Source organism: Anolis carolinensis, chromosome 4 (assembly GCF_035594765.1).
Source record: "Anolis carolinensis isolate JA03-04 chromosome 4, rAnoCar3.1.pri, whole genome shotgun sequence".
NCBI classification, from domain to species: domain Eukaryota; kingdom Metazoa; phylum Chordata; class Lepidosauria; order Squamata; family Dactyloidae; genus Anolis; species Anolis carolinensis.
The window spans coordinates 155075469-155101411 of NC_085844.1; the positions used below are offsets into that span (position 1 = coordinate 155075469).

The 25943-nt window shown below is 39.6% G+C and overlaps 1 protein-coding gene across 1 annotated transcript; it reads right to left on the bottom strand.

Moving 5' to 3' along the window:
• Positions 1–10028: 10028 nt before the first annotated feature.
• LOC100557164 (calcium-activated chloride channel regulator 1) lies at positions 10029–23457 on the bottom strand. Its single transcript, XM_062978051.1, has 8 exons — positions 23162–23457; positions 21605–21782; positions 18961–19067; positions 16751–16981; positions 14899–15169; positions 13527–13691; positions 11920–12159; positions 10029–10848 (listed from the first exon to the last, which is right to left on the bottom strand). Exons 2-8 carry the CDS (start codon positions 21609–21611, stop codon positions 10349–10351), a joined length of 1521 nt encoding a protein of 506 aa, XP_062834121.1. The 5' UTR covers positions 21612–21782; positions 23162–23457; the 3' UTR covers positions 10029–10348.
• Between the last annotated feature and the right edge of the window lie 2486 nt (positions 23458–25943).

Genomic DNA, 25943 nt, shown 5'->3' on the forward strand with positions numbered 1-25943 from the left:
GCTGATCCGAATATAACCCGAGGCATCTAATATTACCACAAAAAACTGGGGAAACGTATTGATTTGAGTATAAGATGAGGGTGGGAAATGCAGCAGCTACTGGTAAATTTCAAAAATAAAAAATAAATAAATACCAATAAAATAACATTAATTGAGGCATCAGGAGCCCCCGGTGTTGCCGTGGGTTAAACCCTTGCGCCAGTAGGACTGATGATTTGAAGGTTGGGTTGCTGACCTGAAGGTTGCTGGTTCGAATCTGAGGAAAGCGCAGATAAGTTCCCACTGTCAGCTCCAGCTCCCCGTGCGGGGACATAAGAAAAGCCTCCCACAAGGATGGTAAAATAAATATCAAACATCTGGGTGTCCCCTGGACATTGTCCTTGCAGACTGCCAATTCTCTCATACCAGAAGCGACTTGCAGTTTCTCAAGTCGCCACTGACATCAAAAAAATTGAGGCATCAGTAGGTTAAATGTTTTTGAATATTTACATAAAACTGTAATTTAAGATAATAATAAGACTTTAATAAGATAAGACTGTCCAACTCCGATTACCTATATTGTTGTAGTTGAGTCAGCAGGCAATGTTACAAACAGTAGTAGGAGTACTAGTAGGAGGAAAAGGGTTAATCATGAGCAGGTGTCAGATGAAGAACAGCAAAGGAAACGGATCCGGGATATACTTATGGCACCTTCTGATGAAGATACATTTGAAGGGTTTTCAAGTGGTGAGGAGTCAATGAGTGAGTAAGGAGATGGGCTGGATGTGAACAGAGGCACTAAGAGGGTTACTCGGGAGCAGGAATCTGATGAGGAACGGGAGAGGCAGAAGCTCCAGGATATACTTACTGCTCCCACAGAGGATGAGTCATTTTTGGGTTTCTCTGGGGATGATGGGTCTGGGAGTGATGAGAATGAGGAGGGCACATTGGACTGGACTAAGGTACAAGAAATAAGGATATGTGTGCAGAGCCAACTTCTAGTGATACGTTTGTGGGGTTTTCAGGACAGGAGGATTGGCAAACTGGTGATTCATCTGGGTCATGGGGAAACCTAAGTATTGATAGGAGATGGAGGAGCTGGAGGAATGATATCTGGGGTTCACGTGTGACGACAGGAACAGCTGTGGGGGATGACGATGGGGTGGAGGCCAGCTCATCTTCAGATAATGATGTGTAAGTTAAAAGTAGGGTTCGAAATGGGGATTCTTTGCAGAAGGCAAAATGTCGTTATTGCGTAGGTTTGTCGCTTCCTGTTTCCTGTTGGGTTTTGGGTCCGGGCTCTACAGCTTGGCGTTCCTGGTTCCTGTGATTCTTCGACTTGGATTGGCTTATCGTGAGTGTGCCTTCTCCCTTCCTGGACTTTTGGACTGGCGACTTCGGCTCTGTTTGTTGCCCTGGGTAACGACGTTTGGATTGGCTTATCGTGGATGCAGCTTTCTCCCTTCCTGGCCTTTGGATTGACTCAACTTCGGCTCTGTCTAACCACTTTGGAAACTACTCCTGGATTGGCTTATCGTGAGTGTGGCTTTCCCCTTTTCCTGGCTTTTGGATTGACTCGACTGCGGCTGGCGTAAACACTTTGGAGACGACGCTGGTTTGGACCCTTTTCAATGGCTTTTTGGAACTTCATCTGGTTTTGGTTACTCCCTTGTGCAGCGCTGTCTTCAAGGAAGCCTGTTACAGCGCTGTTTGCTTTCAGTTTCATTGACTGCGTTTTAATCTGGGTTATCCATCCATTTAACCCGGATTATTTTCCGTTCTACTTTTTGAGCCCGGTTTGGGCTAGAACTTTGAGTTTTGGTCAGAGACACTTGTGAAGTGTCTCTGAGTCCGTTTTTGAGTTGCAATAAACCTTTTGTTAAACTAAGTATTGTGTGTGTGGCTCTTTAAGGCGCCTGTGTTCCGACATATATACTCAAGTATAAGCCAACCTGAATATAAGCTGGCCAGGACCCTCACTCGAGTATAAGCCAAGGGGGGCTTTTTCAGCCCTAAAAAGGGCTGAAAAACTCGGCTTATACTTGAGTATACACAGTATACCAAAAGCAAACAGCAATATAAGTCAGTTTCTGCTTGAATGAATGCAGTTATCAATTTTTTAAAAAATCATTTTTCACCACAGAGAAAATCAATCAGTGTTGGCACATCTTTTGGCCTACAACTCCCAGAAATCCCAGCCAGTTTACCAGCTGTTAGGATTTCTGGGAGTTGAAGGCCAAAACATCTGGGGACCCACAAGTTGAGAACCACTGTTGTACAGGAATACCTAATATATTTCACTGTGTGGTTCCTATTAGGTTCCCTGAAAATTTTCAGGGGCGGGGATTTGAACTCCTAACACACACACACCCACCCCCCACCCCCGGCTACAGCCGTGCCTACAATGACAAACAGAATATAACATAAATACAAAACATGCCAAGATAGTGATCGTGTGAACTGGATTAACACGATTGTCTCTACAAGAACCTCATCATATACTATGGTCAGTGCTATGTGTAGTAGTACTAATAATAAAACAGAAATGAATGGAGCACAAATAAGCATCATCACCAAACTAAACAATACAAAAAAGCCTTTTCCTTCCGTTAATCCTACAATGTATCTTACTCAACCCAATTCCCAGACGGATATCCAGCTTGACAGCTACAACACTTTGAACTATTTGTTTACTTTCTCATTAGCAAACATACTGCTTCTAGTAAACATATACTAAAGTCCCTCTAATACCCCATAATCCTTTCTTTCCCTTTTAAATGTCAGTCCTTCTGCTTCCTTTGCCTTTTAATACTTATAGGAACTTCCTTTGCTCTATTAATCTGGCCATGACATTTTCTCTTTTCTAGTGTTGTGACCTTTGTTTAGACCCATGAAACTAGAAATGACTCCTCATTGCACACCCCAGATAAAATTTAAACAATATTTTGTTGCTCATTGCTTTTTTTAAAGAGCTATAAAATAAAAACAGCCAACCATTCTCATCCACCAATTCTGTATCCACTGAGACACCTTCTACAGTGCCATATAATCCAGATTAGCAAAGCAGATAATCCACATTATCTGCTTCATACTGGATTATATGAGTCTACACTGCAATATAATCCAGTTCAAAGCAGATAATCTGGACTTTATATGGTAGTGTAAAGAGGCCTGATTCAACCATTCACACACACACACACACACACTCCCAATTTTCTAGTCCATTGTATACAATAGTACATTAGCATCCACCAATTTTGATAGCCATAGGAACTCCTGCCACCAAACACTGCAAATAGGAAGGGCACACTGTGTGTTATTATGTGCTTTTCCCCTCTCCCTTTACAATGTGAGTCCTGTACTCAGAAGTAGGACCTGTTCAATTCGATTGGATTTCCTCCTAAATAATTAAATGCTGTAATGTACAGGAAACATAATTTAAAGAACTTCTGCCTGAATGAATGTGATTGTCAAAGAACATCGCAATGTTTTTTTAAAATCTATTTTGTCTATGTATTTCAAATTTATTTGGAAAGGGAACCAAATAAATTTTTTGGGGGCAGATATATCCCAAAAGCCATACCACAGTAAAGTCAAAAGCTGAAAGGGAGATTTTGATAGCATATTCCCCACTTTCAATTGTTCTAAAAACAGATGATCCAGGATTTTTTAAAAATGTAAAGCCATGGATGATTGTATTTGTGCACCCAGAGGACTAAGCGCATAATAGTTTACTAGGCCCTATTCTTTTCAGCTATATATTCTCTACACTTTTCAGCTGTTTTTTAAAGTTCATGTCTTCTTTATCGTATGGTGTCCTTGGAATCAAAATTCACTTCCTATTCATCTTCCCTTGAAGGACTTCAGTAATTTCATCAAACCCCTTTGCTTTCTCCTTGCAACTCCCAGCATTCTAGATTGATCACAGCTAGATGATGTTTCAGTTTTTGGATGGTTATAACTTTTTTGCTTGCAGCCCATAGAAAGGATTCATTCCTGGCATGCAACAATTTCTCCAGAGATTCCTGGGCAGGCATGGACAGATGCCCTGCCTCCAAACCAGTGGATGTGTCTCAGCAGGAACAAGGTGTGGTCGCTGGTTTTGATTTTAAATGTGTGTCTTTTGGATTGTTTGATTCAAGAAATACTTAAGGCTGCTTCCTTGAGAAGATGCTCCCTTGCAGGCCCTGACTTTCCAGCACCCCACCCTGAATTCCAGGAAAGGCAGACAAAGTTTGGGTCATGCCAAACATTTTAGCTTTTACTGCGTAAAATAGTTGTTCTTGATTTTGCGAGAAAATTCTACTTCTGACACCCATTGAATTTCACGTTCCCCTTCAATTCCCCCAGAAGAATGAACGCAAATGGTGGTGGTGAAAGGAGTCATGAGAGGTCTCCTTTTCATTGTTATTATCTGAGTAGCTTACAGTAATGTTTTGGCAACAGCCATCTCTGTATGTAAAAATTGCTAAAGTTCTCACCTTAAAGATAATTTAAAGGCTTATGATTGTCAGGCTGGAGGACTTTTCTTTCTTTCTTTCTTTCTTTCTGAAAATATTTACATCTTATCTTTTGCTCAGAGTTTTCAGACTGGTTTACAATAAAATCAATGTACAGTGTTCCCTCACTACTTCGCAGTTCATTTTTCACAGATTTGCTGTTTTGCGGTTTTTCAATAGACTCTAAAAGACTATTATAAATCATAAAAAATTACAATTTACAGCCTAAGGAAGGGAGGAAGGAGAAGCCAAAGGGAGAAAAAAGGAGCCCAAGCAGCAACAGGAGGAGAAGCAGGTGATGTATCCACACACGATTGGTTGATAAAGACTTAAAATAGTGTATAACTACTAAAATAATGTATAAATATTAAAATAAATATAGTGTCCCTACTTTGTAGATTTTCACTTATTGTGAGTGGTCCTGGAACATAACCCCCGCAATAAGTGAGGGAACACTGTAAACAAATATATACTCACAGGAGTTTTAATAAAGTATATTCAATAGTTTCTCTATTAAAAACAAACAATTTACAACCGGTTAAAACAATATTGAATAATACAATGTAATACATATATAGCCTGAATACTATCAGTTTGGCCCTAAGACTTGAATAAAATGCCGAATTTTAACTTGGCACCAATATGATTCCAAATTGGTGCCAATTAGGTCTTATGAGAGAAAGAAATATAAATATAAATAAGGGCCTCTCCAATAAATCGCAAATCTTGGACAGCCTTATAGAGAGAGAGGCATTCCTTTTAGCCAGCGGTTCTCAAACCATGCTCTGTGGAGCCATCAACAGAACCCCACCACACTGCCATGCCAGCTAGCCCGTGGAGCCCCACCAGAAGACACCATATGTCATTTGATGGGCGGCATGGGGCAGAAGTGTCCTAGAACACTTCAATTGCCCCATGTGATAAGGCCCCAAGAGTACTCCGAGACTGTGCTTGCTCCTTTTCTGGCAGCCCGAAACCTTAAACCCCCAGTTTTTTTGTTACGTGTTTTAAATAGCAAAATATACTTTACAAATAGCAAATAATGTATAAATGTATATTCACATGGAACAATAAAAAGAAAGATAAACTTTAAGATGGTAGAAGCACAATGTTGCAAGGAAGTACAAAACACAAAGTGAAGAGCCAGAAGCATAATTTTCTTCATATTGTATTCATTAAGCCTCCCTCCTTCTCTTGTTCTCTCACCCTCTCTCTCCTCATGAAGTGAAACAAACTAGGAATAAAAACCACACAAAACTAACTAACCCAGAGTTCCTCAAAGCGGACAAGAGCAAAGTGGACAGCAATCTCCCAAAGTGGACAAGAGTATGAGGCATAGAGGCACAAAAGCTGCTTCCTTGAAGCCCTAGAGCCCTGTACTCTTGTGCTAGTGCTCCATTTGGCACTAGCTCTTAACTCAAAACACTGCTCTTATGTCAAAGCAAAACCTAGGCTGAGTGAAAGCTCTTAACTCAAAATGCTCTTAAGTTGGGGTGCTGTTAAGTAGACATTCCACTATAGTAGATAAAGCTTTCACAAAATCTATGACAAAAATTGCATCCAAATCCTCCCTTAACTAAGATCTTTCCCACACTCAAGAAAAAAACCAGGCTCATCTTGAATCTTTAGGCCTTTGACTTGTAATAGAGTCAGGTAGAAGGTTGGGTTTTTAAAAATGGAGTATGTTTTTAAAGTTTTACTATGTTTTAAATTGTTTTCAACAGTTTTTAATATAGTTATTGTAATATAATTGAAGTAATTGTTACTTTTTAAAAATGAAATTAATATGTTTCCGCTATTTTAATATGGCTTTAAGCAACTGGTTATCTCTCACTTTGAGAACGGTAAATGGTTCCGGCCTAGCTTACCTGACTGAACATATCTCCCTCTATGAACCACCTTGGAGATTAAGATCGTCTGGGGAGGCCCTGCTCTCAATCCCACCTCTTTCACAGGTGTGATTGGTGGAGATGAGAGAAAGGGCCTTCTTAGTGGTGGCCTGTCTATAGAACTCCCTCCCCAGTGACATTAGATCAGCTCCCTCCCTCCTGACCTTCAGGAAAGAACTAAAAACATGATATGAGACCAAGTCTTTGGTCAGTAATAAGTGAATACGAAATAGTGCAATGACAAATAGGACGGCTCTGGATTACAATTTTGGACTGCATGGTTTTGATGAATTGTTTTAATGTCTAATGTCTGATGTTTTAAACTTTTTGGATTTTAATGTATTTGTTTATTGTATTTATTTCTGCGACATCGAATTGTTGCCTACTGTAAGGCTGCTCTGAGTTCCCTTCGGGGCGAGAAAGGGGGTATAAATGTGGTAAATAAACAAATAAATCTGCTCTACAGAATCAATGCAATTTGACCGTATTTTAAATGCCATGGCTCAATTCTATGGAATCCTGGGAGATATCATTTGGTAAGACACCAGTATTTGTTGGGAGAGAAGGCTAAAGACCTTGTAAAACTACAGCTCTTGTGATACCATAGCATTGAGCTATGGCAGTCAAATTGGTGCCAAACTGCATTCATTCTACAGTGTAGATGCAGCCTGGCAACCTTATCAAATGTGGGGAGCCCCCCCCCCCCATGCTCTTTCACCAGCAAGTGTGGCAACATGGCAGGCACAGAGTCTCCCCACATGCCACTCCGGTGCTACGATACTTCCCCCATCACACAGAGGAAGCATCGCCCAAACACAGCAGAAGTATGCTGGCTTCATTGAATCAAACACAACACAAGAAAGCTCCCCTTTGACACTTCCACCCTGGTTGGAGACGGGGCCTCCGCCAGAAGTCACATGACATCATGTGATGACTGGCGCGGGGCTCCATCCCCGAAGAAGGCTCGAAGAATCCTAGGACACTTGTTTTGGTAGTCTGCTATACATCCCCAACTCCCCAAACTGCCTACTACCATCCTTGGTGTTTTATCCATTTCTAAGGCACCACTTTATAGTAATTCAGCCCAAGACTATGTTTGCATCAAAGCATTCAATTCAACACTTCATAACCCCTTTTCAACACACATACCAGTAATTATTAAAATATAATTTAATATATTGATTGTATTTTTCACAGAGCTCTAGTATGTCGAGGGGATTTTTACTATTGATTACTGTTCCTTGAACTTTAGTTACATTTTAACACCTCAGGGAAATAATTAAATCAGAAAGGGAGAAAAAAGAAACAAAGCTGAAGCTGCCTTTTACCACCAAAATGTTGCAAATGTTAACCAAGAAGGTGAAAATAAATCATGACAGTTTTCCAACATCTATTTGCATATTGTGTACACAATTTCCCAATAAGATATAAATTGGATTTCCCGTAGTACATAACTTCTGATTTGTTTTGGAAATAAGCAACTCTTAACAGAAAAAAATGCACATGAGTCCAGTGTTGGGGCTGAGATTCTCCACCAACAGTATATCCTGAGAAATATGCCTCCAATATTTCCCAGATGAGAATTGGGACATGAGTCATCAAGCAACATCAAGCTGTGGCCAAAGTGGGAAGATATTATTATTGAGGGAAAACTTGCAAAGTAGGGGAGGGTGCAGTTGTTTGCTTTTGTCATCGAATATTGTGAAGAGCAACATTCCCTCCCCTCCATCTACTTCCCCTGCTATATTAATTGATGCAAATTAATTTGCACTTTGAACAGTGTACATTGGCTGAAGCAAGCTACAAACAAAAGGGGAATGTGCGAGGAGGACAAAGGAACTAGGACTTTTTAAAATCAGCTGAAAAATTGGCTGACAAATGATTAATTGGTTTGTCTCTTCCAAACCAGGACAGTTGGATATAAAGGTTTTTTTTCTTCTTAATTTATTTTCATTAGATGATTATTTCTAAGAACTTTATTCCACAAGGCTGGTACAATGTGATTGCAGTTCTATAATAGCATCTGTGGCTGTTTCTCATGACATGACATCATGACACTCCAATCACTAGTATGCATTCCAACTGTTATTGTGGCACACCTTTTAATAATGTGAAAAACTATGTGGGGTGGTGAGTGTTGCTTTCTTCCTCTCCCCATACCTTGTCCCAAGATGGGCTACACCAGTCAACAGTCAATACCTGGTGGTGCAATGGGTTAAACCCTTGTGCTTGCAGGACTGCTGACCGAAAGGTCAGCGGTTCGAATCCGGGGAGCAAAGTGAGCTCCCATCTGTCAGCTTCAGCTTCTCATGTGGGGGCATGAGAGAAGCCTCCCATAGGATGGTAAAACATCTGAGTGTCCTCTAGGCAAACGGCCAATTCCCTCAGACCAGAAGCAACTTGCAGTTTCTCAAGTCGCTCCTGACATGGAAAAAAAAAATCTGGTGAACAGAGGAAAACAACTTCATGGCACACTTAAAAATATTCTCCTCACCTCAGTTCACCAGCATTTAAAATTATTCAAATATTCAAATATTATTATGATAACAGCCAAAATTGTAATTGCACAATTCCACTCCAAAACCAGAACCCCCCAAAAGTTGTATGCCCTGGAAAGGGCAATAAAAGCAAGGAGTAGTCAACGATGCAGTGCTGAATCCTGAGTCTGATAACTTTCATAATCAAAGGAGAAGGTACAAAAAAGCAAATGCAATGCCAGTATATTTCCATTTGAATTAGATGCATTATTGCGGCACTAAAAAAAGGCTTGAGTAATAAAGTTCCAAGAAGAATTCCTATAATAAAGTTTATTTTCCTTTCCTTTAAACTGTCTTTGCTGCTTGATCAAATACTGCACTTTCACACATAACTCTGACATCCATATCATACCCCAAGCCCAGGATATGGGATTCTAGATAGAAATAATTATACCAATGAACCCAAGTTCCTGTTTTGGTATGATATTCTTGGTCACGTCACAGTTATGCTGTTTGAATGCATTTGAGACAATTATTTTGCAGACCAACAATGATTTGAGGAGTCATTAGAAATAACATAGAAATGTCCCAAATGAGATGGATCTGCTACTGAATTTGGTGTCTACTGTACAATTTTCTTTCTCCCTATATGTTGTATAGTAATTATTGCTCTATGTTTTATTTTTCACTGTAATTCCATATTGTGTCTGGCTGCAGCATGCATAAGTGGGAAATATATGTCAATATGGTGTGTTTACTATGAAGACTTCAACATTTTTATTCTTGAGGAAAAACAATTTTCCTAATCAAAACATATTCACGTATTGCACACAATACAATATCAGAATATAGGGACAGGGGTAATGCTACTACACATAGTAAAGGTAAAGGTTCTCCCTGACATCAGGTCCAGTTGTGTCTGAAGAACCAACGCTGCCCGTACACCTCCAAGGTCATGTGGCCGGCATGGCTGCATGGAGTGCTGTTACCTTCCAGCTGAAGCAATACCTATTGATCTACTCACATTTGCATCTTTTTGAACTGCTAGGTTGGCAGAAGCTGGAGAGTAGTGGACAAATTAGAAGGAGTCAACACAGAGGTGCCATTTTTGGCATTAATAAACAAAACCATGGTTGCTCAGAAACTCTGCAGTTCCAGTAAATAAAAATTAGAAACCAAAGAAGTTGTGGGATTAGCTCCATTTATTTAGTTTCTAAAATAAAAGTACTCAAAAAACTGAATTATTCAAAGACCACCAGCCATTCTCCCCTCCCCCTTTTTCTTGATTGTTTCCTTATTTATAGGTCTTTTAAAAGCCAAGTCATTCTTTTTTTTTTTCTGTGTCAGGAGCAACTTGAGTCGCTTCTGATTCATTCTGATGTGCATTCATTCATTCTGATGTTGTCACATTTACTTTGAACCCAAAGCATATGCAAAATCACCAAACAGGAAAACACTTCTCGATACTCATCAATAAAATTGGAAATCACCCCCAGGGATTTGATTACATTCCAGTCTCAGGATATCTGTTTTTTTGCTTTTTTATAACACATATTGTTATGCCTATAATGGCACAGATAATAATTACAGCAACACATACTGTGATCGTAATTATGATGGCCGTATTTAACAGTGTGTCATTGTTTTCATTATTAGAAAGTGTAGTGTTAGCATCAGATGGAGCATGGGAAGTATTGTGTGTAGTTTTAGTTGAGCTAGGAGTACTTGGCAGAGCAGGAGTACTTGGCAATGCAGCAAGTAACAGAACTGCTCTAGCGATATTAGATGCTTCTCCCACATTGCTGCTGTTATCAATGGCACGGATAGCAAAGTAGATGGAGGTGCCATTTTCTTTTGAGAAAGTATCTGGCTTATATTGAAAGGATTGATGGGTCCCAGCAGCTTCAGGTACCAGGCCAGACGTGTTCACAGAAGTGGCACTATCAAAAGTAGCATCTCTTAATTCCAAAGGGTTTTCACTCATTTTAATTTCATATCTTTCAGCTGCAAAATAAAGAGTAAACACCAAGTGGTCATTAAAATGTGTTTAGCTATGGTTCAAAACTGTCAGTGACAATAGGGTCAGCTCAAGATACTTTGTTGTCAAAACTAAATGAGGAGATACTACTGCTATTCCATTCCTTATACAGAAATGGTTGGATTTTCTATCAAAAACTGGTGACTGGAGAGCATCTGAAGGCAATGGGCTAGCGTAGGGCTCACAAGGCAAACCACATAGTACATACAGCAGCTCTGTCTTCAAAGGGCTTGCCATCATTTAGCACTCCTCACACCTACTCCAGATCTGCTATCTCGGTGACTGTCTCGCGCTGCCTTATGAAATGACTATCCTTGAGGACTTTATCACACAAGACTGCTAAATCGCAATTACTGCAGGATAGTAGTTTATTTCCCTGGTATTTATCACACAACATCCCCCCCCCCCCCCCCGGTTGCAGCTTTGCATCTCAATCTTTAGTGGGGCATCTCTGTTGGTTGACAGGGGAAAGCTTTAATTTTAAAGGTTCCCCAGCAAGAGTGGAAAAAACACACATTAAAATGGCTATTTTTTTTTACTCTGAAAGAGCACCTTTCTAGGAATCTCTGAAGATGAAGGCCATAGACATGTTCTGTCTAAGAACCCCTACATCTTCCGACAAAAATCTATGGTCAGCTTTTGCCATACATTGACCATAGAATCACACTAGAAGCCCTATATATTCCTACAGAGACCATATTAATCAAACCCACTAAAGCTGAACTCACAAATGTGGAGGAGCAACTGTAAGATCCTTTCAGAGAACAAGTAGAGGATACTGCAAACACACCCACAGACACATACAAATTAGCTGTGGGAGGAAATACATTTGACAAAATCTTGAACATATTCAACAGGTGGTTTGAATCTATATTTTGCACAGAAAAATGTTAACATTTTTTCTAGGATGACAACAATAATAAAGGAAGAGATCTGGTAGAATAAAACTACTCGTGCTTTTCTTATCATGAGTGAAAGATAACAGCTCATCAGAAGAACAAAAAAAAATCATTTCCTTTAAGCAACACTTCACCTACCTGTTCCTAAATCAAAATCGTCACCAGGAGCTGTCCAGGACAAAAGGAATTCGCCATCCTCATTGAGTTCTACCTCAAGATCAGTGATTGCACTTGGTGGGAAGGCATCCTTGGGAACTCCAGGAGGAACTGCAGACATGACAAAAGATCCTCCTGATGCTGTTCTGCTAAAACTTCCTAGGTTTGCTTGGGTTTCATCTTCACTAGGCTCAGGTCTTGGCGAGTTCATTTTTATTACACCTAAAGGGAAAGGGATTTTTTATTTAAAAAGAAGAAGAAGAAGAAGAAGAAGAAGAAGAAGAAGAAGAAGAAATACACCTCAGTGTATGTGATTGCAAATCTCCAATTGTTTTTATTCATCAGTTAATCAATGTATTTCTACTTATGCATTATATCTGATAGCTTTTGTCAGTCAATTGTCTTTTCTTTTAGGAATTGGAAGTTAGCCTCAATGGCACCTGTAGGTTCCTGTCTAACATTTAATTTTGTGAACACCGTTAGAAGTGCCACAAGAGTTCTGATAGTCCTCAATTTCTGACCAATGTATGATAAAGGTCAAGACATTTCTACGAGAGACCATCTCTCTTTGCCCCACCCTTCTGTCTGATGTTTTCATCTCAGCATTACCCATGTACAAAGTAGGCTTTGGTGAGAAATCTGTGGTCCTCCAAGTTATATTGTAATCCAGCATTCAGCAGTGCTAGTTCTCATAGCCAGTGATTGGGTTGATGAGAAAATAATTGTGAAATTCATTCTTGTGATGCATAATTTAACCCTTTTCCCCCAGCTGCTAATAAACAAAGCAAAAACCCCCCAAAGCCAAGTCATTTTTAGGATTATTCATAGGATATATTCTGCAGAAAAATACACACATGTGTTTGTGGAGCAAAAGCATTTTCTACCCAGAAATGTTCTCTATACAGAAATGTATTTTTCTGTGCAGAAAATTTTATCAAGTTGCTCATTCCTTTTCTCAGGAAACCCCTTTTTCATTTGGAATTTGAATAACAGGAATGGATGTAAAAATATTATTGTTGCTGTTGTTGGATTACATTTGGATTTTGGTATCTTCATTAATCACATATTATTCATCTATTGAAATCTTATTTTCTCCATACATTTTTTGGAAAAAAAACTTTCCTGACCCCCCCCCCACCCCCAATATGCCTGAAATGCAGTGCTTTTATTTATATAACTGACTTCATTTTTGGGCTATAGTTTAAATTAGTGGTTCTCAACCTGTGGATCTCCATATGTGTTGGCCTTCAACTCCCAGAAATCCTCACAGCTGGTAAACTGGCTGGGAGTTATAGGCCAAAACACCTAAGGACCCACAGATTGAGAACCACTGATTTAAACAAGTTACTACAGGAGATTTAGTTTTTTTTCTCTCTCTCTCTCTCTTCATTTCCTATTTTGCTACTTGCTCTCCCTGATTTACTTTAGTGTTCTATGCTGTTTCTCTTTCTCATACATTAAGACATATACAAATAAAAAGGTGCATGGCAAACAAAAACGATATTACCCGAATAGCACTCAGTTTACAGTTTGTCATACATTTGCAATTTATTTCCAAGATGTAATGCTATTTTATAATTAATTCTTACCATTTTCTACATAACCGGGTATATACAGAGCTTGACTCTGCCTGCGAACCCTTCTGACAGTGTCGTCTTTCCCTTGGACATGTATTTTAATGTTGTACCTTCCATTTTCTATGAACTTTGTGAAATATCTTGAGTAGATTCCATCATGTCTCCGAATATCAGCTCCTTAATATATAAATATTTAGAATTAGCATCAAAAACAGACATCTTGCTGCTGTTCATTTAAAACAAAAACATGCTGAATTGTGGATACTGAATCAAAATAAATGTGTGTGTAAAAGGTCTATACATCTTATGACCTACAAATGCAGTTTTATACATCTAACTTATGCAAAGACAGCATCATTTACTAACATTAAAATTGCCAGAGATGAAATTTTGACTCTGGGTTAAATCTATATATGAAAAAGTAAATAATTTCTTTGCTTAAATGCAGTCCCAGAAGACATATATTTTTATTATTATTATTATTTTTATTATTTTTATTATTATTATTATTACTATTGTATGACACAGCAAACAAGATAGATATGTTGGATTTCATATCACAAAATCACAAGTTGAACACTTCCCAAGTGTCTAGGACTGTGTGATGTATTAATAATATTAAAGTTTGATGTTATAGTACAATATGGTAATATATAATGCCAATATTATGCTATGCTAATAATATAATATATTGTAAGTAAAGGTAAAGGTTTCCCCTGACGTTAAGTCCAGTCATGTCTGACTCTGGGGGTTGTATGTACATGTAATTTGTAAGCCGTACTGAGTCCCCTTTGGGGTGAGAACGGCGGGATATAAATGTAGTAAATAAATAAATACATGCTCTCAGCCACAACATTTTATTTTATTCAGCAGTGCAAAATAAAATGTATCCACCTGTAGTTGAACAACTCTGGCAGACAGAAAGGTTTTGGCAAACAGAGGACTCAAAAACACAGTTTACTTTGTAATATAATGGTATCCACTGCGGGATTGATTACCAGACCCCCATGTATAACAAAATCCAAGGATGCTCAAGTCTCATTATATACAATGGTGTATTAAAATTGTGCCCCTTATATAAAATGGAAACATCAAGATTTACTTTTTGTATTTTAATATATATATATATATATATATATATACACACACACACACACACACACACACACACACACACACACACGAGCTGTGGATGGTTGAATCCATTTGTACAGGATCCATGGATACAGCCAACCAATTGTAATAGGTTATTTCCCATTCCTTCTGTTAGTTTATACCTGCCTGTAGAAGTGTATATTTTCAATATCTCAGCAAGTTTTGAGAAGCAGCTATACATGGAAATTATAAGTTACATAATACCATAAATATATTAAGATAAAATTACCTGAACCATTGTCATAAAGCTCTAACTCTGTAGTATTACCAGATGCAGATTCAATTGTTGCCGTGACATTTGCTCCAACAACAGGCAAAAACCCTTGGCTGACTTCTGCGTAAATAACTATTGGGTTAGGAAAGGTGTTGCTTTCTCTGTTCAGATAGGACTTCACAGTCACTGGAGGCACATTTTCAGATGCTGCTCTGGTGGTGACTGTTATGGAAAGGACTTGTTCAGTTGAGTGTGTATTCTGAACAGAATAAATCCAGTCTCCTGGCTACAAATCAGAATATTTAGAGTTACTTATAGAACATCTGAAAATAACTGGTTCTTGCATAATTGACCCTACTGTTTTCACATTAATTATAAAATTCATTACCACAGTTACAGTGCCATCAGCTTTATACAGTAAGGTAAAGGTTTCCCCTGACGTTAAGTCCAGTCATGTCTGACTCTGGGAGTTGGTGCTCATCTCCATTTCTAAGCCGAAGAGCCGGCATTGTCTGTAGACACCTCCAAGGTCATGTGGCCGGCATGACTGCATGGAGCGCCGTTACCTTCCCGCCAGAGCGGTACCTATTGATCTACTCACTTTGTCATGTTTTCGAACTGCTAGGTTGGCAGAAGCTGGAGCTAACAGAGGGCGCTCACTCCGCTCCCGGGATTTGAACCTGGGACCTTTGGGTCTGCAAGTTCAGCAGCTCAGTGCTTTAACACACTTCACCACCAGGGCTCCTTTATACGATAGCCAGTTGCTATTTTATAAAAGAAACAGGCACAATCTTAATTTTTAAAATTTTAAAATACACTGGGCTAAAACCAGAGTTCCAGCATGATTTAAGTACATGGTAGTGGTTTGAATACTGGAATACGACTCTGGAGACTGGGGTTCAAATCCCCATTCAGCTAAGGAAACACACTGAGTGATCTCTCTCAGCTTTAGAGAAACACAAAGGCAAAGCCCTTTTGATCAGGCAAACCCTATGATAGTCACCATAAGTCAGAAATGACTTCAAGGTACATAGCAATAACAAGAAGGTGGGGGAGGGCAGACTGTGACCTGTGTGCCATCTTGGGGGTTTCCCAGGGACAACATCCAGCACCCTCTAATTTGTTTAGAAAAGAATATTATATGTGTTTTATAATTTTATATTATAAATGTCCCCTGGGAAATTTTCCCATTCCCCATAAGAGGGCATTTTTAGTGTCTCCGCCCTTCAAAATGAAAGTACAGTAGAGGATGGAGGGGCAAAGGAGGTCACCAAACCACAGCAGTTTGCACATGCAAGACGACCTGTCCACCAGTTGTACGAACAGCCTCATGTGGAGGCCACTGGACGTGTCTGGAAGGGACACCCAACCTGAAGATGAGGAACCGGTAGTGAGACATAGTGCAGGCTCCTATTCATCGCTGCTCTGATCTCCTTGTACTATCCGCTCCCCATCAACACAGTACTCAGATCCTTCAGCCAAGTGAGAAGAATCCATTACTGGATGCAGAGCCCATGCCATCCACCACCAAGTTGTGACATGAGAAAAAAAAACAACCAAGAACAAGGGTGGGAAGTTGGGAAGCATGGGAAGATAACTGAGCTGGAGAGCAGCCAGACTGGCTATGTATAGCTAGTAGACGGAACGGAGTAAGAAGAGCTTCACTTCAGTGTGTCCAGAGGAAACGAATCAGACTGGAGCCTGGAGGTTCACTCTGATTGGTTTATGCTCACATGCCTGGGAAAGCAAGTGGGTGCATGGTGGCTCCTGGAAGCTGGAGAGGGTGGGCAGGGAAGCACCTGCAGCTGCAATCTCCCTGCCTGGAAAGTCAAGCAGGATATTTCTCACTCTAGTCTAATGTTTTTACCTCCGCAGTTCCACTGATCTTAAGTCGAGCTGTTCCAAGGTTGGTGTTCTCAATTGTAAAGTCTGCATGAGTGTATCTTCTCCCTTTGGGATCCTTCAGTAATATCCCTGGTGGATAAATGGCTATACTCCAAGTAACTACAAAGAAAGTATCATTTCCCACAGTTGGATCAATGGACACGATACCATCCAGCCACTTGAAGGTACTGATGCTTTGTGCTTTACTTTCAAGCTGTTGAAAATGGTCAAAATAATACTTTGATACTCTAGAAAAAAATAAATGTATGTAGTACAACAGATATACACACAGTGTAAAAAGGTCAATACAGGCTGAGTATCCACTATACTTGGTACCAGAAGTGTTCTGTATTTCAGACTTTTATCATATAAATAATAAGGTATCTTAGAGATGGAACCCAAGTTGAAACAGGAAATCCATTTTTGTTTCCTATAAAACGCATAGCATTTTATACATTACTTTTAATAATTTTTACATGAAGCAAAGTTTCTGTACATTGAACTGTCAGAAAGCAAATGTGCCACTATTTCAGCCACTAGTGTGGACAATTTTATGTTTTGTACCTCAGAATTCTGGCTAAGGGATGCTCAACCTATATATTGACTTGACTGGGCACTGTAGTATACAAAAATATTTGACAAATGCATTCATAAATTTTAGTATGGGCATGAAGAGAGTTGTAGCGCATCATACAGGTCTTGGTTGTCCAGTGGTGGTAAGACTAATATCTTACCACATCACATGGCTTAACACAACTAAGTTGTGGAGCTACTGCAAGAAACCTATAGCTACAGAGCAAGAAATAAACCTGACTTGCCTGAAACAGGAGTAAACATGCCTATCCCCTCTTCTTAGGACACAAAACATTTTAGCACACATTGAGAAATATGTTAACCTTAGAACAGCTACAAGGCCAAAACGTATCCCAATCTGTGCATTCCCCGTCTTCATACATGTCTCCCCGTTTTATGTAAGAACTGGGAAACTCTGAGAGTCCAGATGTTCAAAGTTGCACACTTCTATACTTCCAGATTTTCACAGTACTGAAGCTCTGTTTGTATACACACTTAAAATATAGAGAAATAAAATGAATTCTCAAATCAGCCTGAGATAGGTCTGGTGACCACACAGAAAGAATTCACTAAATAGCAGCCATTGCAGTTCATCCAGGATTGAAACCATGATTCTGGGCGAAAAGTTCTGAATGTTATGTCCCTGAGAACCCTACAACCCAATTTCCTATTTTCTGTGTCTGGAAAAACTAAAAAACACAAAGCCTTTTCAAGTGACAATTTAACTAGGTGGCAGAACACATATAATTAAATACGAACACCAGAATTGTTGTATGTCTTTCGGGCTGTGTGGCCATGTTCCAGAAGTATTCTCTCCTGACGTTTCGCCCACATCTATGGCAGGCATCCTCAGAGACTGTGAGGCCACTGAGGATGCCTGCCATAGATGTGGGCGAAACGTCAGGAGAGAATACTTCTGGAACATGGCCACACAGCCCGAAAGACATATAACAACCCTGTGATCCCGGCCATGAAAGCCTTCGACAACACATTTAACACCAGAATAATCCAAGCCATAGTATTTCCAGTATCTTTTTATGAGTGTGAAAACTGGCTAGTAAAAGCTGAATATAAGAAGAATTGTACATATACCATGGGCTCATAAAAAAGACAAATGAATGGAATCTAAAGGAAATCAGTCATGAACTCTCACTAATAATGAAGACTGGATTGAGACTCTCATTCTTTGGCTACAGCATGACTGATTGAAATGGACCACAATTCTTGTTAAAGTGTAAGGCACTAGGAAAAGAGGAAAACTGCGCTACAGTTAGATTGATTCAATCAAGGAAGCTGAAGCTCAGTGTTTTCAGGACCTGAACATGGCAGTTGATGCCAGGGTTCTTGGAAGTTTCTCATTCATGAGAATGCCATAAATTGAAAGTGAATTAATAGTAAACAACAACTAAAATAAAAACTTTAAAAATATTGTTTCAGATCTACCATAAACTAAATCCAGTCTCAATTTTCTTTGCTCTCTGGAATTTTCCTTTTATCATTCAGCCCAAACATGGATCATAGACCTCATTTAACTCTGTCCAGTGACTAGAAATTTTAAACATCACTAATAAACATCATACACAATCACCTAGTTTCCTCCCAAATCTTTGAAATACAGACCTGAATAGATTGCTGAGTAAGGTTTCCATCTGATGATGAAATTCCAGTAAACGCATCTATGAGGCTGTTAGAATCCAAACTGTCAGTCGCAGAAAATTTCAGACCTCCTGAAACAGGATTGGAAAAATCATTAGAATAATCTCATGATTAGAATAAAGTGTAATAAATGTATACTGCAGTTAGCAAAACCTCTGACAAAGAAAATCCGTTTTGCTATGTGTTTTTTTGCTCATGCAAGCCTTCCCATTTTTCCTCCTGTATTCTAGTTATATTTTTAAAGAAGCATCAGTATTGAGAGGATGGTGAAGAAGGACTGGAGAAACACAGATTTGGGGTGTTGGATGGTAGTGTGTCAGTGTCAACCATAAACAGTGCAATAAAGCTTGATCTGGGAAAGAAAAAGATCATATTCCAGCTGATCCAACTGTAACAGTGTGTGCCTGTACATACATGGGCCCGGGCTGTGACAAAGGCTGGTGAGCAGCCAGCCAGCTGCAGCCAGCTGTAACAAATTACTCTGACCAAGAGGTCATGAGTTCGAGGCCAACTCAGAGCCTATGTTTGTCTTGTCCTTGTTCTATGTTAAAGGCATTGAATGTTTGCCTTATATGTGTAATGTGATCTGCCCTGAGTCCCCTTCGTGGTGAGAAGGGCAGAATATAAATACTGTAAACAAATAAATAAATGATAGTCAAGGTAAACAGCATCTGCCTCTAGCAAAACAAAGAAAAAAAGGGGAGAGCATAAAAACATGCCGCACCAGCCACTTATCCGAGCGCACACTGCTATAGCAATTGTCACCCAGTCAATTGCCCAAAGATGCAACATGGTGGTACTGAGGTTTCTTCTATTTACATAAAGGGGTACAGTATATATTTCAGAAACTGCTTTATATGGCAGCGTAGATCCAGTGTGAGCTTCTTATACTTGAGCAGGGCAAAAGTCTTGGCATCATTATGTCACCATAAGTTGAAATTAGTTTTATGAAAAAAGCAGGAGATTTAAAAAATGGAAGAAACTGTAGGAACATTATATCTTTAAAAGATGTGAGATCCATGGGATATCATTGTGATCCTCAGAGCTCAACAGAATTGGAAAAATGTAAAAAAAATTATCTTCAAATGGCACCAAAAGCTCATATTTTGCTTTGTTTTGCTCTCCAGTTATTTTGAGGTCAAGAGTGGCCTTTTTGTTTAACAGAAAATGACCCAGAACTTGCCCTTCAAACCATTTCCTGTTTGAAAAGGGGGTTCTTGGGTTTAAATGGCCAGAGAGATTCAAAACATGGCAAAGGTGACCTCCACCCCCTTTCACAGACAGAAGCCAGACAGAGGCGGTCCAACCATAAGGCGAACTAGGCACTTGCCTGTGGCGCCATCGTCCTGGGGGCACCTTCATCCCAGGAGGATGGCGTCACCCCCAACCTCCTTCTCCTTCGGGCCATCTGGCAGCCGCGCTGGGCCTCCCGGTGCCCGTCCTGGGCCTCCCGCCTTCGTGCCGTGCGGGCCCACCTTTGGGGCCTTCAGAGATTGTGAGGTCTGTGGGAACTTGGAAGCTAGGTAAGTGGGGTTTATATATCTGTAGAAGGTCCAGGGTGGAGAAAGAACTCTTCTTTGAAACAAGTGTGAATGTTGTAATTAATCACCTTGATTAGCATTTAATGGCCCTGTGGCTTCAAGGCCTGGCTTCTTCTTGCCTGGGAGAATCTTTTTTGGGAGGTGTTAGCTGTCCCTGATTGTTTACTGTCTGGATTTTTTCTGTTTTCAGAGTGTTGTTCTTTATTTATTGTCCTGATTTTAGAGTTTTTCCTGGGGGCTATCTGGGTTATCTAAGTCCACACTGCCCTATATCACTGTTCAATGTTTGGTGCTAAATTCGCAAATATAGTAATTCCTACATAACATTACCATGTATTAAACTTCTTTTTCTGTTGATTTGTTGTAAAACATGATGTTTTGGTGTTTAATTTGTAAAATCTTAATGTAATTTGATGTTTAATAGGCTTTTCCTTAAACCCTCCTTATTATTCAACATTTTCGCTTATCCAACACTTTTATTTTTCAGTGATTGGTTTTGGGGGGGGGGGGGCAAAATTCTGTTCGCCTACACTTGAAAATTATCTAGGGCCGGCTCTGAAGCCAGAACACAATTGGCCAAGCAATCTCACAAGCTAAGAGAGAGGCTGCATGATCCTACTAGGAAGGGCAAAATTCCTCCCTTTCTCTTCTCTACTCCATGGTGAATTAATTGAATACAAGCTATTTTTGCTCTTTGAACTCAGTTTGTCATAAACTGATGGCAAATGGGGAAAGTGGGAAGAGGAGAGAGAAACTGTTGAATTTTAAAAGCAACTGAGAAAGTGGGGGTGAAAGAGGACTAACTGGGACTTCCCTTTACAAATCAGGACAATTGAGGGGGTATTATGCCTTTGGGGCAATGACAAAAGGCTTTGGGAAAAATAGTTTGAAATGAGTAAAATTGGTCCTTCGAGATGTCCTCAAGAGTCAATGTAGTCCCCAAACCTTGGCCATTCCCATGCTTAGTGTGGATGAGCTTGGCCGTGTGATTGCTATTTGGTGGACTGAAAAGCGGCCACTATATTACACAGAAGAACATGACTTCAATATTCTGCTCACACACTTACCTGTCATGTCTGCCAGTTCCTCTAGACCCGGATCAGCACTTCGCCCCAAAGCAATGGTGTGAATTATTGACCCACTTCTTTTAACTTCATCCAAACAATAGGATATTGTTGAATCTTCTCCATCTGTCAAAAGCACAATTTCACAGCCTTTTTCACTTGCATATTTTTGCTTAAACACCTAGAAAAAAAGACAGCATTTTAAATTTTAGCAGCCAAACTGCAAGAAAAAATGTCGCCTCCACAGGCAGGCAGCTGTTTGGAACACAAATTAGAAAAGTTCTCTAGAAAGTTCTGATCGCATTTGTGAGGTTTAGGGGGTTCTTTGTTTCTACATGAAATGTGGTGAATTGATTTCTTGTTTATACAGAAGCAGCAATATAAGCAATTTTGGAGTTTCAGACCACAACAGAAATTGTCTAAAGCTGGCTTTTAAATAGATATGTCTTCATGGAGGTGTTGTTCCACACATCTCCCGTAGCTTGAGGCTTTCATATCTCAAGTACTGCCCTTCCCATGTGACTACAGTTGGCTATCCACATTCAAAAAATTGGGTGCACGGGGTCACAGGAAAAATAGAAAAGTCACCAATATAGCCCTGTTATTTTTCCTATCTGGAAGATAGGCATTTCTATGGTCAACTTAGAGAAGGACATGCAAATGTCAAGAGAACACTTTTTTTTTTTTTTGGATTCATATATGGCAGCAATGGACTTGGCTGCAGATAGAGCAATCTACAAACAACACTATGCAACACAATTTTTGTTCCTGGGTTACAAATATCATTTTCTAATTGGTTCCATCATAAAAATATGGAAAACATTTATTAAACTGCAAAAACTTGGCACATTGAAAGGTTACAAATGGCGTATTTTCATTAAGGAAAATTACAAAATTAAAAATTGTGGCAGCCACAAAAATAAAGTTTCTGGAGTATAGCAACTACTTTCAAAGTAAGTATCACACAATTAAAAAGAAAATAATACTTTCAAACCAGGAACAGAACATTTTTTCTTCAAATTTTGTTATACAGTGTAATCATACTTGTGAATGTTTAACCCTCAAATGTGGAAGGATGGCTGTTTATTTGAGTCTTAGCCTCCTCTCATGTGGAGAAGGGTCTCAGCTTCAAACTTTCAAGAGACAAGAAGCTCATACTAGACGTGTATGAAGTTAGGATCTTAGAGACTCCTCTCCTCGTGCATTGATACAGTACCTAACATAATAAATTAACAGTGTGAAACATGCAAATAGCATATACAAAGGAGAAGCTAAAATTTCTAAATTTTCCCATGCCTTTTAAACTTAATGTTCAAAATTGATTTGAATTCGTAATAACATCTTAAAGCCTTGATTTTGCAACTAATCTCATTTTTTAATCTCTGAGCATATTTTGTGGTTTTATTGTTTTAAGCCTTACCATTGAGATGGTTTATTTTCAGACATAGAGTCCCAGCATTCAAATAGCAATATTTTGCTTCTAAGAAAAATGGTATTTTCTTCCTATTCCTAACAATAATTATTTCACCACACAATAGTTTCTGTGTAATAGTCACATACCCCAAATCAGTATTTTTCCTTTCTTCGACTAATTATTACAGCCTTGATTCTTCTCCCCCAATGTAATGCTGACAGATGATCTGCATACAGTGCAGCCGGCAGAGGACGACAGCTTCCCCTTTGTAAACAGTTTAGCTAGTACAGGAAAGACTCCAGGCTTCTCTTCATATGACTTGCTACACTATACAAATAACAGCTTCTCCCGTGAACCCGTTTCCCTTTCAACTATGACATTTCACCTGCCTTTGCTCAAATTCACCCATGTACACACTTTCAGATACAGTGCTTCACTCGACTGAATCTGAGAGCACTGGGTTGAAGAGAGTGACAATACCAGCTGAAAAGGAAGCAGAGGCATGGGCGAAGCTGTTGTTTCTACAGTGCAGCAAGTTGCTTGAAGAGAAAAGCCTAGAGTCCTTTCCACGCCAGTTAGACTGTTTACAGCAGAGAAGCTGTCTTCCTCCCCTGTCAATTGAGATTTTTTCATTACGTAATAGTCACCTCCCTTCAGCCAAAAAAGGAATTAAAATGCAACTATTATGTGATGAAATATGGTCGTTGTGGTAGGAAGAAATAGGGAGTTCAATATGAAATGAATTTGCATGAGGACCTAGATGAGCTAAGTCATACACATTTGGGCTCACTCTGGGGTAGTTATGTATAGGGTTGTACTTTGGAGGTCCTCTTGGAAGACCTTGTGACATCAATGTGGAACAATCACCATTCCTCACGTGTTCTTGTGGAAGCTCTAAAAGCTTAGAAAGTTGAAGGATTGTCTGCTTAACATCAGCACTTGAATTATAGAATCACAAAAATTGCCAACCCATCAGCTACTAAATCACACCTTAAAGGTGACCAACATAAAAGGGTCTTTCTGCTTTCAAGGTAATCTGTTCACTGTAGAAAGCATTTTATCATTGGGATATTGGCCCTTCAGTTTAGTCAAGACTTTCCTGTAATGTAAATCCATTGATTAGGCACTATACCAGGGCCGTAGCCAGAAAAAAAATTCAGGGGGGGGGTTTTGAAAATTTCAGGGGGGGGGTTTAACCCCTAGCACACACCCCTCCCCGCTACAAACCTGTCAATATCTGCTTGAGATAGTGCCTGCAGGGGCTCTTAATGTTTTGTGTCTCATAGACTTAGCATGGGGATTTGGTTAACCCGTTAAAATTCATGAGTAAACCAGGTTTTTTTTATAACCTGAAAAATTTCGGGGGGGGGGGTTGAACCCCTAAAACCGCCCCCTCGCTACAGGCCTGTACTATACTATGTTCTGGAGGAATCAAAAACAAGCACTCACTATAAGCCATCTCTACAGGAGAGCTCCTTTAAATATTTCCAGATGGCTATCAAATCACCTCTCTGTCTTCTTTTCTCTAGGCTAAAAATTCCCTCTGTCTTTGTCATAGAGGATGGCTTGCCTATATTATTCCACCTTTGTTATCCTCTGGACATGTTCCCATTTGTCAATGGAGTCATCCCACGTCTGAGCCTTTTGCCCCATAAGCTGGTAAAAGGGCACCTGGGGTCATCCATGTGATGAGGTTACAGGAGCAGTGATGGAAACAACATGGTGACACAATCCATCACCTTTCCTTGCCCTGTGCCCCTGGGAGAAAAATGGGTTCAAACTCATTATCTAAGTTTTCAAACATAATTGAATAATATTTCACCTTAAATCCTGCTTCCACTCCGTTACATATTCTAGTTCCTCCACCTGCTGTAACTGGAAGATAGCCTGTAAGACTTCTGCGTATGCTGTCACTGGTGATCTGTTGCAACCCAGTCTTAATTGTGGCTGCACTATTGAATGTGACAATTCCAACCCAGGAGCCATCTTCAATAATCTGAAGGAGGAATATCTCTGCAGCTTGTTTCAGTCGAGCAACGCGCACCTTAAAGAAAGATGGAACAGAGGAGAGTCTTATCATCAGGAAAATGGGGAAGAAAAATTACTGAAAGAAATATGTCCTTAATTATTGATTCTTGTACATAGGAAACTTCTAGATGAACATAAGGAAATATATCCAGATCTATAAACTATGTGAATATTTCCAATAACTTCATCTGCATTGTCATCTTGGGCATTACTAATCAAAGTGTTAGTCCATGGACTAGTGCCAGTCCATAAACCATTGACTGCTAGTTTACAGTGAATTTCCAGTAAATAAAGAAACAATAGTTGCCAGGGGATGATTATGTACTATACTGCCCCTGCCATAGCTCCCTCATCATAAGGAAGAAGAGAAAGCATCAGTTTATTGCATCCATAGTTGCACTACTTTAGAGTTTTACTATTTCCAGTTTGCTTCTAACCTTAGTGTGACGGCATTTTGTGGGTAACTGCCTTCAAGTCAACATTGGCTTATGGTGACTATGAATGAGAGATCTTAAGTTACCCTATCATCAATAACCCTGCTCTCCACTAAGTCAAGCATTATTGTCTTTTCTAGCCTCAGTTGAGTCATCATGGCTTCTAGGAAAAGTTCAGGCCTGATTTGTTCCCAAGTTACAAACATCTGACTTACAAATGACTCATACTTAAGAACAAGGGTGAGACAACTGGAAGTCAAATAAATCTACCCCTTGGAAGGCAAATTCACCTCTTAAAGAGTCATTATAGGGAAAAGGTGTCCCCGCTGAAGCTTTATCACCAATCCTTGTTTCTACAATAAGCCAAATTTTTCAAAATCCAGTAATTACAGGGACAGGGACAAAATCTTCTGAACAGGGGCACAGACAGCAAAACAAACCCCACAGCGGTGTTATCCCTTTCCAA